This window comes from Artemia franciscana, chromosome 1 (assembly GCF_032884065.1).
Source record: "Artemia franciscana chromosome 1, ASM3288406v1, whole genome shotgun sequence".
Classification (NCBI taxonomy): Eukaryota; Metazoa; Arthropoda; class Branchiopoda; order Anostraca; family Artemiidae; genus Artemia; species Artemia franciscana.
This window is the reverse complement of record NC_088863.1, coordinates 24,545,149-24,565,263: the sequence shown is the minus strand read 5'-3', so window position 1 is coordinate 24,565,263 and position 20,115 is coordinate 24,545,149. Positions and strand designations below refer to the sequence as shown.

Here is a 20,115-nt window from a genome sequence, read left to right as displayed (position 1 = left end):
TGAATGCGTGTACAGAAAAGTATTGAGGACCAGTAGAGAACATTAACTTAAGCAAACTCTTATGGTTGTTTCGGGATTTAAAATCACATGCACAACAGGTAGCACGTCAGGAATATTTTACATATTACGCATATGTAACATGTAATTATACATATGTAATATTTAATTATATATTTCAGAGATTACGAAACCTCTTAGGACCTTGTCACTGACTTTTGTTGGCTTTTTAATCGTATTTAGCTTGAACCCAAGGAGATATTAGATTTGTACAGAGTTAATAATCTTTTTTTTAGCGATATTCAGGATTCGAATTCGTCTTTTCTAGCCACAAAGAAAAGCTACGACTGATATTTATAAAACTATATTAATGTGGATCACAATAATATCTTGGTGTCAGAAAAGCTCGCCCAAAAACTTACCCAATTACAAATTGTCTTTTCCTAAAAACAAGAAACAGTGGATTACCTGTTTCACTGCGATAATTTTAAATTACCAAGTTATTGTCGTCTTTTTCTTCAGCAAAATAATCTACAGATTTTCCTTTACATAGTAGAATCTACAAATAAGTTTCACACCTAATACAAAACATCATATCCACTCCTATAATCCACCAAAAAACTCTGAAAGACAGTCTTTCTAAATCAACACCTTCCTAGAACCCAGCTTAGAGGTTCAAAAAAAAAGATCCCTGACTATTTTTAAATAATAAAAAGCAATGTTAAAAGCAAAAGAATGACATTGGTTACTTTTGATTCACTGTATTATTTCTCATTAGTGATCATTCATTTCGCTGTATCATAAAAAAACAGTCAATGAGACGATAAGAATCAATAAAATCACAAGAAATTGATTAAAGAGATGATAACACTAAGACACTAAAAGACACTAAGACACTAAGAACACTAAGACACTAAACATTCAAGTGCGTGATATAGTAATAAATACATAGTTTGAAATGAATTGGCTTTTTCCTATTTCATTAAGTTGCACAAATATGTGTTACTAACTGGAAACTGAAACTAACAATCCAAAAAGAACTCAAAAATAGCTTTTCTAAAGAAAAAAAATCGAAAAACGTGCTATAGTACGAGCAATTTCCGCTATTTGGGCTTAAAAGTGAACTTTTAAAGCATCCACCCTCCCCGTCCCAACCTCCCCAAATACCAGCATAAAGATCTCATCATCTCTAAAACTTGGATCAACGCACCAAAGCTAAAACTATTTTTTTTTTAGAATGACTCACACTTTGAACCTTTAAATTCGTACCCGAGAAATCCCATAAAACCATTTAATTCTTATCTCAGGAACTCCATAAAGTGACTACAAATATTATTTATGATGTTAGCTTGATCGTATTTACTTAATATATTGTTGAAAAAGTTCTTAAAACATTTGATATGTTTCTTTACGTTTTTGCCCATTAAGAATGTGTTTAAGTATATCAGAGTACGGAATAAGTCAAAGGTCTGAGACATACTTGGCGTTTTACCAAGCGTTTGTTCTACCGAGCGTTTCTTAGACGTGCACAGGTTAGTATTGCGACGGACACATTGGGCGGTAAAAAAAGCGCTCGGTAAATCAAACGTCGACGGCAGCAATGCAGTGGTCTACTCTCACTAAAACAAACGAAGGGGAAAATAAACCAGCATTTATTTTAACGCCTACGCCGGGATGGTGGCCTATGGAACTAAAAGGTAGCGGACGCGTTCTTTTTTTCTTTTATAAGAACAAAAAATGGCGTATGGCACTTGTGAAGAGGTCGGAGGAGTCAAGAGCTCATAAGGCATGAGCTCTAGCAAAATTCTAAGAATCAATAGATTGATTTAAAAGCATAATCAGAGGCTTAATGCCGGTCGGGATTTAAAATAAAATCTCTGAGACACGAGGTCCTTCTTAATATTAAAATTCATTGAGATCCACCATTGAGATCAACCATTCTTAAGTTAAAAATAACTCATTTTTTCTAATTTTTCCTCTCCCTTCAGCCCCCTAGAGGCTAGAGTAGGGAAAACGACAGTTATCAAGTCAATTTGTGCAGGTCCCTGACACGCCTACCAATTTTCACCGTACCAGCACGACCAAAGAACTGGAAATCCCCCCAGCTCCTCCAAGGAGAGTGGATCCAGTGCAGCTATGCCAATCACGTATCTAGAACTTCTGCTTATTCTTCCCATCAAGTTTCATCCGATCTCTCCACTCTAAGCGTTTTCCAAGATTTCTGGTTTCTAAGATTTCCGTTTCCCCCATTCGCACGATTTCCCATTCCTTCAGCCCCCCCCCCCCCCCGATGGTCAAATCGACGAAAATACTGTTATAAAGTCAATTTGTGCAAGTTTCTGACACGCTGACCAATTTTCATCGTCCTAGCACGTTCAGAAGCGCCAAACTCACCAAAGCACTAAAAATACCCCCCCCCCCGAACTCCCCCAAAGAGAGCGGATCCGGTCCAGTTGTTTAAATCATGTATCTAGGACTTGTGCTTATTCTTCCCACCAAGTTTACTCCCGATCTCACCACTCTACGCGTTTTCCAAGATTTCTGGTTTTCCCCTTCAACTCCCCCCAATGTCACCGGATTTGGTTGGGATTTCAAATGAGGGCCCTAAAGCACGATATCCTCCTAAATGTCAAATTCCATTAAGATACGATCACCCGTCCCAAGCTAAAAATACTAATTTTTCAATTTTTTCCGAATTAACTGTCCCTCTCCCCCCTAGATGATTGAATAGGGGAAGAGACTATTTATAATTTAATCTGGTCTGGTCCCTGATACGCCTGCCAACTTTAATTGTCCTAGCTTATCTGGAAGTGCCCGAACAAGCAAATCCGGGACCTACAGACCGACAGAAATTGCGATCACTATATGTCACTTGGTAAATACCAAGTACCATAAAAAAATAAATTAGAAATCATAATGAATTTCTTTTCCTGGGAAAGGAAAGGACAATAAAGTACAAAAACAAGTTCCGTGACTTCTTTTAAATTGTAAAAAATAATGATAATAGTAAATGAATGGCAATTGTTGCTCCTTGTTTTACCGTAATGTCTCTCATTAGTAATCATTCATTTTGCTGTACCATAAAAACAACAGTCAATGAGATGATAGACTAAGAACTGACAAAACCAAAGAAATTGATTAAAGAGATAATATTTCTATGGAGGTTCAATGAACCTATTGAGAAATACTCAATTTTACAAGAACAATCAGACACTAAATGTTCAAGTGAGTGATAAAGCAACGAAAATACAGTCTGAAATGAATTGGCTTTTACATATTCCACTAAGTTGTCCAAACAGACATTATCAACTTGAAACTGAAAACAACGATCCAAACAGAACACACAGATACCTTTTTCTTTAAAAAAAAAATCGAAAAAATGGGCTATATTACAAGCAGTTTCCGCTTTTTGGGCTTAAAAGTGCGTTTTAAAGTATCCGAACCCGCCCCCCCCCCAAATATCAGTATAAAGCTATTATCTTCTTTAAAAATTGGAGCAAGGCATGCAAGCTAAAACTAAATGTTTAAAGAATAAATTCACAGTTCGAGCCATTAAATTTGCACCTGAGGAACTCCATAAAATAATTAAATTCGTGCCCAAGGAACTCCATAAAGTGACTAAGAATATGAGTTATAGTGTTAACTTGATCATGTCTGCCTAATATATTGTTGAAAAAGGTCTTAAATATTTTTATATGTTTCTTTATGTGTTTGCCACTTGAGAATGTGCTTAAGTACAATAGAGTACGGATTAGACAAGCGATCTTCTAAAACTATTGAATTTTTCAATATTTCAAAATATTAAATACAAATATATTTAAATGATTTTTAAATTTTGTGACAATTTTAATAATCAAGAAACCTAAATTTGGATACAAAAATTAAAGAGGAAACGTAGTGATTTGACACTAAATAAAAAAGGAACCAAGTGAAGTTAATTCACCTTTTAATTCACTTAAAAGGAACCAGAGCGTCCGAGCGCACAGATAGGGGGTATACTATTTGGGCTACTAGCTCCTGAAGACGTTGTTACGCGCACCTGGGTCTTATGCAATACTATAGCACACATATTTGTTATGCAACAGGGGCTGTTTATTTACTTACCAAATATATTCTTCAAAATGCAGGTGCTTGTTACGCAATCTTGCATGACTTGTTAGAGCTAAGGTAGTCAAGTGGGGAGCCCCCATTTTTAAATGAGTGACGTAATTTCGCGTGTCTAGCTAAAGCTCGGGGCCCGCTGAAAATTTGAAAATAAATTTTCAGTGCTTTTACATTTTTCTCTCCTTATAAGCAAATGAAGTCGTTTATAGATATGAGGTGCGTCTGAGGTTTTTAAAAATCAAAATAATAAAGAGTTACTAGTAAACATGTTGATAGATGTGTGAGTGAAGGGGGGGGGGATACGGTGATTCATAAAAAATGGTTTTAATTCTAAATTAAACAACACAAGGTGTTTTATATTACGTTTATATTAATTATAAACGTACTATTACGTTTTATATTACGTCTCTATTTTTTGAGGTGGACATTTTTTCTTATAATACGAGAACATAAAAATAACATTTTACTTAATTCTGTTCCTACTACCAGTAGGAATATATAGGTGCAGAAAAGAGCATTGCCCGTTCCTGAACTCTTAAAGGCCCAAAAATAGAAGCAAAAAATTTCGTAGTATTAGAAAAGGCGACATTGTTCAACCCAAATTTTTTGTCACATCCTTTACCCCCCCCCCTCACCCCCTTCATCTACAATTTTATGGCTTACCCCATTTTTGGAAATTCTTATGTCCGTCCATGAGCGAAACTACGCAAAATATGCAATTTCTTAACTTAAAAACAAAGACCTTAAACTGAAATGGCAACTGTACGAATGCATAACGCTCATTATTTCTCTTACAAGGATAAAATTTAGATTTTAAAACTTAAGAACTTGCAATTTTCAAATGAGACAAGAATTTCATCTGAGAAAACTGTTTCAAAAAAATTCTCACAAAGCTCAGGTTTCATAGCTACATTTCAAGGCAAGTATAACGAATGATAACAGAGTAAGTATTATATCAAATTCCAAGTCTAATCTTGGTTTGAACAAGACTTTTCCATTTCAGTTTTTTCCCGAAGTTCATGATATTTTTTCTCAAAAATAATTTGATAATAATAATTTTTGATACTAATAATTTTTCAAAAATAATTTTATCAATAATAATTTGTATAAAATTAAATTTGGATTCCTTAAAGGAAATAGTTAAAAGTATATTTTGTCAGTTTTAAATCCACCATAAACAACGTTGGTCGTAATTCCAAATTAAATATAAACAAATTTTAATTCAAAATTTAATAAACAAAATTTAATAAAATAATTCCAAATTTTATATGCATGATATAAACAGATGATGCATGTGAATCACACTTAAATAATTGAAGAGCCATTAAAATAGAGAATATCTAAGTCATATAAAGAACAAAAATGGCCGGCAACAGCCGTAACCGACAGTAGCCTACTAACAAAAAAATGACTTACTCAATCTTTTAAGCTCCAGGTTGTCAATATAATTTTCATCGTTTATATTTATCTTGTACTTTTTCCACAGTTCGTCTTCAATGAACCGAACTTCTCGCCTTAACTTCAGCGAATCGAGCATTGCATCTTCAATTTTTAGACCCTATAAGTAAAACCAAATTAGTTTTGGGGTCAGTTAAAGGCTGTCAGTATTTTGGACAATATTTTGAAAGTGAGCAAAAACAAGCCCCGATTATTTAGGTAAAAGCTTAGAAACAGTATTTATAGATATTTAAATATAGAAATATTTAGTACCCCCGTGAACGGTATACGTTAAGACCACTATCCAGCATCCTTCACCCCAAGGTTTAAGCGTTTTGAAACATGTATTTAACAGTAATTTAACTTCTTTTTTTTTAACAGTATTTAACTTTTACACGAAGTATGCTTAATAGACTGGTAGTGGGCTTAGTTAGTGGCCCTGAAGACAATTATGATTTTACATCTTTTCTCAAATGCAGAAATAGTTGGCGTTTAAAGCTTCTGATCCCAAAATTACGTTTGTCTTAATTTTAAGGGCAGACAAACACTTTTTTTTTTATAAAAACAACTAGCGATTAATAAAAAAGAACAAAGTTTATCCGCAAAACATACATTATAATATCGTCATTATTACGTCTAAAGGTGTATCTGACATTTTCACACTTCTGACGCCCCCAAACATTGCTTCCTTAGCTGTTCTCCAAAGTATGATCAGCATGATAATGCAGATCAGGGGATCAAGACACGATTAAACACATGATGCCCAGCTGATCATCCCTTTGAGTACAGCTGAGCAAACGGTTTTTGGTAATTATTTCAGGAGTTCTGAATCGAGTACGATCTTTAGGAGTAACAGTGACATTATAGCCTTGAATTATTACAGTCAGGTTACAGAATACCTAAGAAGAACAGTCTTTCGAATGTAAATTATTAAAATAGTTCAAGCTTTATATACCATAAATCAAATTTTAGGAATATTATTCTGCTACACATTGTAAATCATATGTGACAAGAACCACTGGGTCTCAGGAGGGGGGTAAAACTCGCCTTCAATTAGCAAAAGCATTTTTTTGGCTATCCTGACTTGTTGTGAGCAAAGATCTGATTAAATATCAATATATAGGAAGGCTCAGAAATTTTCTTTTCCTAACGCGACGTTCTGATGCCTGTCTAGTAACAACAAGCTAAGCTTCTTGGACTGACCGTTTCACATTTGTAGCATTGCTTTAGTACGAATAGAATGACTGATTAATTGACTAGTCATGACATCAGTCACGAGACATCGGCATCCAGGCAGGTCCTGTTCACATGTAAGATCTTTACTTAGCTGCATTAAATTGCAGCTAAGCATCCATTTCTAGAGGCTAGAACTCGGTATATAGGATATACCAACCCAGAACTCTTTTGCGCTGTATTTATCATCTGAGCTTAAGAGTGGCGTTCACATTAATTTCTGGCTGAACTTGCATGCTCAAGCAAGTGAATGGCAAGACATACATGCCTAGGCATGGGAGTCTTGCTGTATTTGCATGTGAACGCCCTGATTCATAGGCAAATTTATGATTTATTTTACAAAGAAATGGTTTGAATGGACTGTAAGCAGAGATAAGATATATCAAACAGTTCGTGGTAACGAACTGTAGTAAGGAGCGACCCGGCTCAATAGTAAACGAAACTCTAAAAAACGGAATTTCAATGCTAAAAGATTTATCAAAAGAATCAGATTTTTATGCTGATTTTAAATATATAAGTTTCATCAAATTTAGTCTTTGTCATCAGAAGTTACGAGCCTAAGAAAATTTGCCTTATTTTAGAAAATAGGGGGTAACACCCCCAAAAAGTCATAGGTTCTTGCACCATCGAATTCAGCGTATCAGAGAACCCTGAAGAAAAAATTTCAAGGTCCAATCTATTTTCGTATTTCGTATTTTTTGCCAGAAGACGAATCACGGGTGCGTGTTTATTTGTTTTGTTTTTTTCCCAGGGGACATCGTATCGACCAAGTGGTCCTAGAATGTCGCAAGAGGGCTCATTCTAACGGAAATGAAAAGTTCTAGTGCCCTTTTTAAGTGACCAAAAAAATTGGAGGGCACCTAGGCCCCCTCCCACGATCATTTTTTTACGAAAGTCAACGAATCAAAATTTTGAGATAGCCATTTTGTTCCGCATAGTCTAAAACCATAATAACTATGTCCTTGGGGATTACGTACCCCCCACAGTCCCTGGGAGAGGGGCTGCAAGTTACAAACTTTGGCCAATGTTTACATACAGTAATGGTTACTGGGAAATATACCGACGTAATCAGGGGGATTTTTTTGGTTTGGGTGTGGGGTTCAGGGGAGGGGGCTATATGGGAGGATCTTTTCTTGGAGGAATATTTCATGGGGGAAGAGAAATTCAATCAAAAGGGCGAAGGACTTTCTAGCATTACTATAAAAAAACAAACAATGAAAATATAAACATGAAAAAGTTTTTTTCAATTGAAAGCAACGAGAAGCATCAAAACTTAAAACGAACAGAGATTATTACGCATATGAAGGGTTCTAAAAATACTTTAGCATAAAGAGCGAGGTATTTAGGAGGAGATAAATACTTCACTCTTTATGCTAAAAATTTTTTAAGTAATTTCAACTATTTATTCAACGGCCTTTCTGATTCAGGGATCATTCTTAAAGAATTGGGACAAAACAAGATTTAGTGTGAAGAGCGAGGTTTTAACGAGGGGACCAACCCCCTCATATATATAATCAAAAATATAAGAATATAAAAGTTTGTTACGTAAGTTAATTCTTAAGTTGCGTATTTTTTTACTAATAAAAACGTTCGTTAAAAATTAAAAGTTCTAGTTGCCTTTTTAAGTAACCGAAAAATTGGAGGACAACTAGGCCTCCTTCCCCACCCCTTACTTCTCAAAATCGTCTGATCAAAACTAAGAGAAAGCCATATAGCCAAAAAAAGAATTAATATGCAAATTTCTTTTTATAATTTATGTACGGAGAGCCAAAAATCAGACATGCATTAATTCATAAACTTTCAGAAATTAAATAAAAAAAAAACAAGTTTTTTGAAATGAAAGTAAGGAGCGACATTAAAACTTAAAACGAACAGAAAATACTCCTTATATGAAAGGGGTTTTTCCTCCTCGACGCCCCGCTCCTTGCGCTAAAGTTTTATTCTTTCTCGCAACTCTACTTTTTAAAACATAAAAAACTTTAGCGTAAAGAGCGGGGGCGTCGAGGAGGAAAAACCCCTTTCATATAAGGAGTAATTTCTGTTCGTTTTAAGTTTTAATGTCGCTCCTTACTTTCATTTCAAAAAACTTGTTTTTTTATATTTAATTATCATTAAAATGTGGTATTGTTGCTTTGCCTGGGGAAAATAGTAGAAACAGTGCGTTCTCTTGAAGTATTAGTCTGTCTTTCATTAGCCTGTTTTCTGAATTAGTTAAATAAAAAAAAAACGAGTTTTTTTTACTGAAAGTAAGGAGCAGCATCAAAACTTAAAAAGAACAGAAATTATTACTTATATGAGAGGGTTGCCCTCTCCTCAATGACTCGTTTTTTACGCTAAAGTTTTATTTTATGTCCCAAATCTTTAAGAACAACTCCTGAAACACACCTGAAACAGACTTTTTTGTTTAATTAAAAAAAAAAATGATAAATCTTCTAAATAAATATCCCCCCCCCTTCGGAAATATATTCTAGACAACTCTACCCCTGTGTCCGGGTTTCCCCCTGGCAATTCCCCTTGACACCTTCACTTGTAAAAGTGAATCAGCAAAGAGAAATCGAGACTAATAAAAAGAAATTCGTATAGGAATTCTGGAAAATTCCCGCAGTGTAAAACTTTTCCTGGAAAATTCAACCCCCAGACACTTCCCTCTCCATAGAAAATTCTCCTTGTGGAAAATTTCCCAGAAAAAGAATTAACAATCACCACCACCCCCACACCCGAGAAACATATGCATACTTCCCAATAATAGATACTGTGCGTAAACCATGGGCAAATTTTATAACTTAAAAGACCTTTTCCCAGGGGCTGTGGGGGGTCAAGTTATCACTAAAAGCATAGTTATTAGACCTTTCAACTGTGCTGAACAAAATGGCTACATCAAGCTTTTGGTCGGATTACTTTGAGAAAAAGGGGATGGGAGGGGGCTAGTTGCTCTCTATCTTTTTGGTCACTTAAAAAGGGTACTAAAAATTTAAGTTCCGTTCAAATGAGCCCTTTTCCGACATTCTAGGACTATTGGTTCGATACTATCACCCCTGGGGAAAAAAATTAATACGCTTCAGTGATTTTAATTTTGATTTTAAAAAATCCATATTTTTGTAGATAGGAGCTTGAAACTTATACAACAAGGTTCTCGGATACGCCGAGACTGACGATGTGATTTTTATTAAGATCCATTGACTTTTATGGGGTGTTTCCTCCTTTTTTTGAAAATCAGGCAAACTTCATAAGGCGCGTAGCTTTTGATGAGTAACACTAAACTTAGTGAGTCTTATATATATGGAATCACATAACAAGCCAATTCTTTTGATATATCTATTGATATCAAAATTCTGTTTTTTATAGTTTCGGTTACTATTGAGCTGTGTCGCTCCTTACTTATAGTTCGTTACCACGAACTGTTCGATAGCCTGTCTTTCATTTACTTCAATCACTTCTTTTGAGAGCGTTAGTTTATTGACTGTGTTATTTATTTCAACTCAACCATCCATTTTTTAACATAATTATATTCATCATCGAAAAAACCACTAACTATGTAAATTAATCAAATAAACCATATCAAAATTTGTAGAGGTACTCCGATTTTCGATTTTTATTCCATTTTAAAACATTGAAGTTCAGAAGGGACCCCCCCCCCTGTATTCCCCTCAAGTCCTGGAGATGTTATTGTCAAGATACATCATCCAGAAGTGTGACAGCATCTTATAGACATACGTTATTTATTTGTACAATGCTATTTTGGGTGATTCTTTAGTTGAACCCTAACCGCTCTAGGTAGTTTGCTGCACAACCTCTGATGTGGAGTCTTGGAAAGGCTTCTATATGCTCCAATTAGTATTTATCTTCTTCTTCTTTCAACAAGAAGTTTCTTTTCTTTTTTTTCTTCTTCTGCTCTTTTCAAACATAAAGCCTTAGCTCAATAATGTATAACTACGTATCGAAAGTTCAATACACTAGCTTTATGAGTCTGGTAATTGCAGATATCGTAAATAGCTAAGACAATTGTCTACAGGTAGCTATCTGGAAGGTTTAATGAAGAAAAACAGCTGTGACTTTGTGACATTAATTGTGCTCACTTAAACTGGAATACTGTTATAATAGCAACTTATTCAGTACCAATTGCTCATCTTTACAATCTCTAATGGTTCAATTACTGCTTCAAGTCTGTAAATTGGGTACGGTAAATGTATTCTATGAACTAAGGATGTATAAAATACAAAGGCGCTAACTACTTATCCTTGATTTTCGAGGAGTAGCAATAAACATAAATAAAGAGCCGTTTCATGTGACTCATTGCCAGCGTCAAATTAAGTAATATCCAGTCGTTTATTTGAGGCACTGGTCTTCACAGAGGGGGTTCTTGGAGAAAATTTGATTAATAGAATTCAAGAAATTCGCCCTTTTTTAAGATTTTTCCTTCCGTCTCGAATAAATCATTCCCCCCCCCCCAAAAAAAGGAACATTTCAGCCATACCGCCAAACAAGTCAGTCTAATATATATATATATATACTATATATATATATATATATATATATATATATATATATACATATATATATATATATATATATATATATATATATATATATATATATATATATATATATATATATATATATATATATATATATATATATATATATATATCCAATAGAAACAACAACAACCCAATAGAAAAACATAGGCTTTATAAAAAATTGCTGATCTTGTAATTTCTTGTTGTTTTTTTCAATTGACATTATGAGCCTACTGTTGATGAGAAATATTTAAACTGGAAGCAACTCTGAACATCTGGAAAACGCAGATTTCTTGGATGTAACGAAGCAAGGGTTAGGTTATTGCAGTATTTAGTTCAAAAGAGGGGATAAACTACGCAGCTACAAACAGAATATACCGAATCATGAAATGTTGGATTTCAAAAATACAAGATTTACGTCAAATATATCAGAAATTATCCACTGGGGGCCCGCTAGACGCGGAACTACATGTTTGCACATAAAAGAAGTCACATTTAGTTCGAAAGTTATTTATAATACTTGATTATGTCTAATTCTATTTGACAAACAAATCGGAATACTATTGAATATAGCATTAACAGGACTCTTTACTCTCCAACCATGAGCCCCAAAAAGAACCATATTTCTGGATTTTAGTCCTTTTTACACATCTTATTATATCATCTGCTGCCATTATGTATTTTAACAAAACTGTGCACCAAGAAAAAACGCAGAAATTTCTTTTAAAGGTTTCAAGTTTGGAATAGGATAAGGAAAAAAGCAAAAAATAGGACACAGATCTTGCAAACTGCAGGAAAACATAAAAAAAACAGGACATCTTAGCATTTTAGATTCAGAGGGGTGGTGAGGACCTCTCTGCACATACTTGATCAAACATGAGTGCAGCAATTTTTCTTAAGGAGGACGGCATCCCGGGGTAAAACAACTTTGAAAGCAAACTATGATTAAATTATTTGTAAATATTATACAGAGAAGGAATAAGGCAAATTAATAAATTTCCGGTGAAATAACATTGCAGGAAATATGAAGACACACAAATAACATTAGCCTGACAATGCTTAATAGCAGTTGAAACAATAGCCATAACCTAGTAAAAAGCGCGCCACTGTTCATATTAATCGGAATTTTAAAACAAACTTTGTAAAAAAAAGCGGTCTAGTAGAGAAATTTTTCATTTAAAGTTAATTCAGGAATGGTAAATTTATACATAGGTTTAACTTAACAGTAAAAGTTTATCGCGAAAACATTTTTCGGTGATTTTGAAAAAGAGCTTAAACCCATGAAAAACAAGGGTGGTCTTAACTGAAAAGTGAATAAGTGGAATCATAGAAAACCCTGATATCGAGACTTTCAGATCCACAGCTTGAATAGCAAGAAAAATTGTATCAAGTATAGCACAAATACATCCTCTCGTTTTTTTAGGCTGATTGTATCAATCCAGTGGTCATAGAATAGCGAGAGAGGGCTTATTTAGCGAAAATCGCAATAACTAATGCCAATTTTAAGCAACAAAAGAGATCGTACCACAGAAAAGCGGCAATTGGTCATAAGATCATATTTGTAGCATTAAAGCATCTAGTTGAATCCAGTTATGCTAATGTTACTGTTATGAAATATGCATTTTAACTGTTGTACTTATCAGGCATACATGCAAGAATTTATTTTAGGCAGCTGACATTTTGACAGTGGGGTGGTTAAAATCTAAAACAACAAAAGACTAATTGCATGAGAAATCAAGAAAATCTTGGAAAATTGTATTATTTTTAGAATTTGAAGGGAAACAATAGCTCCTTTTGTGCAACCTTCTTCGTACATGAACACTTGAAGCCTTTTGAAGGGGGTGACACTTTAATGAGGGCCCTTTGTTTCAAAGCACATAATAGTCAAATTGTGTAAAGAATACAAGATAAGTTAAGAAAAGGCTAGGAAAATTCCGAGATTTCAGATAGGCCGGAGAACTGAGGGGCGGATCCAAAGGCTTCCTCTTTCTTAAATGCCTAACCTGAACTTTTTCGTGATAAATGTTCAAATTTTCTTTGTAATATTAGCGTACTTCTTCAGGACAAAACTAAGAGTGCAACTGTACAATTTTTCCGATTTGTGGCGGCACATGCCACTCTTAATTGGTTTATGTTTTTCACTCGGATTTCACCATGAAAAAAGCTAAAACCTGCCGGAGTATCAACCCGCGCCCCTGATCTTACCCACCTCCTTTCTGTCTCCGTCTGTTCAGATATATATATATATCATGAAAAGAGAAATCACCAATGCTACAGCACAAACACACACACAAAAAAAAAAAAAAAAAAAAAAAAAAAAAAAAAAAAAAAAAAAAAAAAAAAAAAAAAAAAAGACAGAAGGAGAAAAGGAAGACTGTTTTCCTAAATTAGTGATTAATATAGACCAGCACTTGAATGAGGCCTTAACCCTACTCATCCATACAATCACATAGGTCAAACAGCATAGCCACACACAATCAACCATAAAGAATAATCCATGGACAGGCAGTCATGTCGTCAATAAGTATAAGTCGTCATTTACCGAACAATAGAAAAAATAATATAGACAAATAATTCAGAGGCAACACCCAACATAAGGGCTCATCAGGAGAATACACTGGCCTATATAGGGTTTCGCCACTCTAAATTCTCTACCCAGCACAGTGTTGTGGCTACCACAGAATATCCATGGCATGAGCATATATATATATATATATATATATATATATATATATATATATATATATATATATATATATATATATATATATATATATATACATATATATATATATATATATATATATATATATATATATATATATATATATATATATATATATATATATATATATATATATATATATATATATATGTGCTCAAAATGTAAATATTTTATGTACTATCTTACTAAGGACCGTGAATGGGTCTTTACTAGGTTGTTCATTGTAGTGAGAAAAATAAAAAGACATGGCTGTTTTGAATAATGTTTAGTAATAACATTTTGTAGTGTTTTAATTGTATTTGCGCTTCGTTATTAACATAAAACAAAAAAAGTAATATATTTCCTCGATATTTGCCGCTGAAAAATTTTCTGTTTCATTAGTTCTATCCCACATTTTACAGCTGAATGAGTTTTTCTCTAAAGATTTTTCAGGTGTTAAAACACAACAATAGCAGCACCAAAGACCAATTAAAAATGCAGGTGGTTTACAACCTAAGTAATAATGCATTCTTGTATATGTGTTATACAAGCAAGTATGTGTTTTACATACTCTTTTGTCTAGTGGCTATAAATAAAAGTAATAGGTATTAGACAAGTACTGGTGGGCAAAAAAGAATTAAAAGCGAGATTAAAGGACGACAAGAAGAAAAGTCTACTATTTTAGTTCGCCAAAAAATGAGTTAATGAAATGAAAAGTCAATGGAATTTTGGGAGTTTTTTTTTTATTGACATTATAAGAAAGACAGAGTACCGACTCTGCTAATGTAACAAAATGGTAGTTTTGCAAGCCACAACAACTTTAAACTTCCTATGATAATTGAAAAAAATTGGTGCACAAATTTTTCCAGCTATGGAAGGGCATTGAGAATAAGGATTATACACGTACAGTTTTTTTTTTGCGTAAGCCTGAACGGTCCTTAAGGTACGCCGTATATTTTCTGAGCTTTATCTCCCTTTATTACTGTTTTTTTTCTTTGTTTCTTACAGGACTCGCGGTGCGGGGCGAGTAGCAACGTTGATTTACGTTATTCTTGGCAATTATGATCTTTTAAACGAATGGTGTTATATTCAAATAAGTTTATATATAGCATCCTAAGGATTATTACTTCCGCTCGGAAATTGTTTGACATTAGAAATGATCGCCCGATGAATATTTGTTTTAGTCATGCCTGAGAGTCTCGGTGAAGGTAATCGGCGCAAGCGAGGTTTCGAGCTGTTGTATTTTTGTTGACTCAGGCAGGGGTCAATTGAAAAAAAGTGGGGTAAAACATATACATGCAGCAAAAAAAGCACAGCTGCCTAGTCGAAACATTTCTGATCAAAACAGCCATCAAAACAGAGAGGGGCACAACGGTGGCCCATCAGTCTCACGGTAAGTTTAAAAAAACAAAACACACTAATCTCAATATTTTTAACTCCGAATCCCCCATAAATGGTCCCCGAAACACCTGTTTCAGAAACTGGACCAGGGAGTCTCAGATTTGAACTATGAGTCTCATGGAATTTTGATTTTTTAGGGCACATTTCTTACTTTGCTCTGTCAATTCTCCATCATCAAGTGTCACCTTCAGCCTGGAATGATGGACCTTCACCTGGAGGATACACGATACCCAACATTTTGTAGCTTTTCATGATTATCTGTCAAAATCTTCATCTATCAGGATTTACGAAAGGCCCCATGAAATTGATTTTAAAAGATCATATGGACTGCGAAAGAATTTTAAAATACCATTAATTCGTTATGTTTTTTAACTTGATGTTATCGCATGGTTATTTTCCAATGAATCGCCTTCCTTCTAGAATAACTGAACATTCTGCTACTCTTATTGATAATGTGTTTCTCCCTTCAAATTTAGTTCCTGATTCTTATTGTGATATCATGATCCATCCGGGATCTGATCATCTTCCTGTTTCATGTACGATAAAGCAACGGAGCCCGACTTACGAAAAGTCTAGGCGTAAACTTATAAGAGATCTTCGGCCGGCAAATTTACATGAGTTCCGTGAACAAATAAGTGTAATATCGTGGGAGAAAGTGTATGAAGAACCGGATCCCTCGCGTGCCCTCAACAACTTTCTTGGGATAATTACTCCGATATTTGAGTCTGCTTGTCCCTTGAAACTTACTAGGAAAAATGAACGAGATATCCCCCGAAAACACTGGATTGATGATGAAGTTGTGGAAGATATAAATGCTCGTAACGCTTGCTTCTTTAAAAGTTTAAATGACTCATCTGAAGAAAGTAAAAATGAATATATTCGTCAACGAAATTTAGTGAATAAGTTAAGACGTTCAAAAAAAAAAAAATATTACATCGAAAAATTCAACAAAAAGGTGATATGCGGGGCACTTGGCAGACCATTAACGGCGTAATTAAAGGCACAGGTAAACATTATGGCCTCATAAATGCTATCACTGTCGAGGGTGTTACAGTGACTGATAAGCAGCAGATTGCTGACGAGTTTGGTAAATTCTTCTCTGGTATTGGAAGTAGAATCAGGGAAGACACTTCTCACGGAGACCCGGCGAAAAGTGACCATGTCTACTACCATGTCTTCTCTACCTCGTTAACCTGTCACTTGAAGTCGGCCAATTCCCTGAAGCGCTTAAGCAAGCAAAGGTCCTACCACTGTTCAAATCAGGCAATAAGCAAGATATGACGAACTATCGACCTATAAGCTTGTTACCACTATTCTCAAAGATATACGAGAAAATAGTACATCGACAGATGTATGAATATTTAGACAAGCTCGGAATATTAAGTGAGTCACAGTTCGGTTTCAGAACTAAACATTCAACTGTTCATGCGGCATACCATCTAATGGAGTGCGTTAATAGTGCCCTAGAAAGGAATCTTATCCCTCTTACTGTGTTCATAGATTTTAAAAAAGCATTTGATACCGTTGATTTTAATCTTTTATTAAGTAGGCTAGCTTGTTTGGGAGTCCGTGAGAAGTGTTTGGATTGGTTTAGGTCTTACTTGCATGGTAGTTCCATCAAAGTTATGATAGATGGTGTGGTAGGGAAACCCTTCAATGTGAATTGTGGAGTGCCCCAAGGTTCGGTATTAGGACCTTTACTGTTTCTTATATACGTGGATACAATGCGTTTTTACATTCCTGGTGCCGTAGTTACATCATTCACAGATGACACAGCGCTTACAGTGATTGGGGAATCTGTCGAAGATCTTATAGAGATAACTAATGTAGCTTTGGAGAATTTATCTCAGTTCACAAAGCATAGTTTTCTTGCAGTGAATAATGAGAAGACTAATTATATGATATTTAGTCGTATTGGTAAAGTTGTAAATAACTGTCATAATATTCTTTTACAAGGTGTTTCCATAAGTCAGGTTTTTCAATGTAGATATCTAGGATTTTATTTTGATGTAAATTTTAGTTGGATTCATCATTGCAAAGTTTTATGTTCAAAATTGGCTCGCGGAGTCGGTATTTTAAGAAGATTTCATAATTTTTTTCCTCTACATGTCCTGAAAGCAATTTATTATTCAATTGTCCATCCTTATTTAGTGTTTGGTTGTTCATTGTATGCAAGCAATTTTTCTAGTCATGTAAAAAGGGTCCAGATTATGCAGAATAAGGCAATTAGAAGTTTGGGTGAGTATCTTGCGTGTGGTAGTACTAGAGATAGTTTTAGAGATTTAGATATTTTGAATATTGATTTTATTAAATCTCAACAGATTTTAATTTTTGTATACCAGGTTTTAAATGGATTGTCTCCTCAATATTTTAGAAGTTTTTATCGATATAATTCAAATTATCACGATTATTCTACTAGGAGCTCTGATCAGCTGACTAGTGAAATCAGGCATACAACGCGATCTGGGTTTATGATTAAACATGTAGATGTTGTTATTTGGAACTCAATTCCAGAGAGTGTTAGGTGTTCTGAAAATCTTATGTCATTTAAAGTAAGAATAAAAAATTATTTTTTGAATAAATTATAAATTATATTGTTTAAATTTTTATCCTTTTTTTCTTTTTTTATGATGAGAGATGGCTGTTTAGAGATTGTATAGTGTTTCGTCTTTTTTTTTTTTTTTGCGTATTTCTTTGATTTTGAATGAATAGTTATCATTTATTTGTTGTAGTTTTGCTGCTGAACAGGGACATTTTAGGTCCCTAAATTGAGCAGTATATTATTGATTGTAAGTGCAATTTTAGTAATTTTTATTTGATGAAATAAACGCATACCTACCTACCTACCTACCTACCTACCTTCATACAATTTTACATAGTCGGTAACTGTCTGTATCACCCAGCCTATGACTAACCTGAAAACAATGACATGGTCCTAAACAAACGGCCAACGGTTTCAACGGAGGATTTTTACAATTAGATGGGGTTGGTTTTCGGATGTTTACAAGACAGTATCGATTTTTCTTAAAGGCAAACAAGGGTATCTCATTAAAGAGATTGCACATGGTCAGCAGGTTTCATTAAAAGCAGTCGAATTCTATATATAATTTTGCACGTAAACCTGTTTTATCTCGGGGGGTGGGGTCGGATTGAAAATTTCAGGAAAACATTTTTTGGGAAAGAAGAGTGAGAGGATTTGAATTTTTTTGTTTAGGGGAAGGGGGTAAACTATTTTTTTCTCCAGACCTCAAAAAGGAGTACGCGTTTCTGTTTTTTTCTTTTATTGTTTATTGTCCGATAAGCTTTTTGATAAGCTTGGAAAAAAAGAATAAATATTTTTCAGACAAAAACGAGGGGTTGCCCACTCTTCGTCTCCCGTATAGACGACTTTGTCTGATCTTGTCCCCAGGTACATAAAACAAGCTAGTTCGTAACTCCTTGGATCAGACAAATCAAATTTTGGTCTGTGAATTCTTTACCACGACACCAATAATTAACTAAAGTTAATAATGTAAAAGACGATCTTTGCCAATGGCAAGGTTGTGGCACAAGCAAATGATTTTCATAGCTGGATGCGCTATAAAAAAGAATATATAGATTCCAAACTGGGAACAGTTCAATGTACTTCTATGTCCTATAACTTTTAGAGAGAGAAAAAAAAAACATATGTCAAAATCGGTTTGATAAGTTACAAGCTAAATAGCCAATAGCGCCAAAGATAAACACGTGTTTGAAGACAGAAAATATACAGATTTTGAACTTTTTTCTTAATGTTTGTAATGTAAGGTATATAAAATAGTTCAAGAAATATTGGTACTTATCGGTTATATAATAGACACTATAAAATTTCGACACAAGAAACTGGTCTAGTGACTACTTTATACTGTCGGTCATTTGGATGGCAAAGATCTATCATAGGGCTATATATTTGCATATTAGGGGGTGGGGTAAAGTATAGCATATATTAAATACAGCAATAGTTAGTTTACACATTTAATATATGCTATGCTTTACCCCCCCCCCCTAATGTGATTGTTTCTAAACTATTATATATTCATCATATTTTGTTTCATTTCATTAGCATTAACCGAACTTCACTTTCCGAGTGTCTATTATATAACCGATAAGTACCGAAAGATTAAAAACTTTTAGGGAGTGAATTCTTGGAATAAATGAGTTCTTCTTTTTTGCTTTTTCGGGGTTTTAGGAACAGCTTAGATGTTCCAACTTTAAAGAATCAACGTAAGTTATATACATTGAGAAAACTACTTATGTGTTTAACAATGATCATTAAAAAGTTAGGTAAGCAAGAGAGCCTTGCATATTATTTTCTATTGTGCTCCATTTTATATACAACCTTTATATTTTATTTTATATTTTATTTTATATTATCAATCTATGTTCTTTTGAGTTTCTAATACTTTATATATTTTGCCTCTAAAGTTAATAATGCTAAAGACGAACTTTGCCAATGGCAAGGCAGCGCTACAAGCAAATGATTTTCATAGCTGGATGCGCTATAAAAAAGAATAGAGATTCCAAACTGAGAATAGTTCAACGTACTTCAATGTCCTATAGCTTTTAAATAAGAGAGAAAAAAAAACATAGGTCAAAGTAAATCAGTTTGATAAGTTATATGCTGAATAGCCAATAGCGCCAAAGATAAACAAGTGTTTGAGGAGAGAAAATATACAGATTTTTAAGTTTTTTTTCTTAACATAT

At 34.1% G+C, this 20,115-nt stretch overlaps 1 protein-coding gene across 1 annotated transcript in view; it reads right to left on the bottom strand.

The window, feature by feature from the left end:
• The window catches only part of LOC136027275 (chondroitin sulfate synthase 1-like), a 79,897-nt gene that overhangs the window by 18,898 nt on the left and 40,884 nt on the right, over window positions 1–20,115 (bottom strand). The window contains exon 5 of the mRNA XM_065704359.1: window positions 5,518–5,659. Coding sequence (XP_065560431.1) covers window positions 5,518–5,659 — 142 coding nt within the window. The remainder of the gene's footprint in view (window positions 1–5,517; window positions 5,660–20,115) is intronic.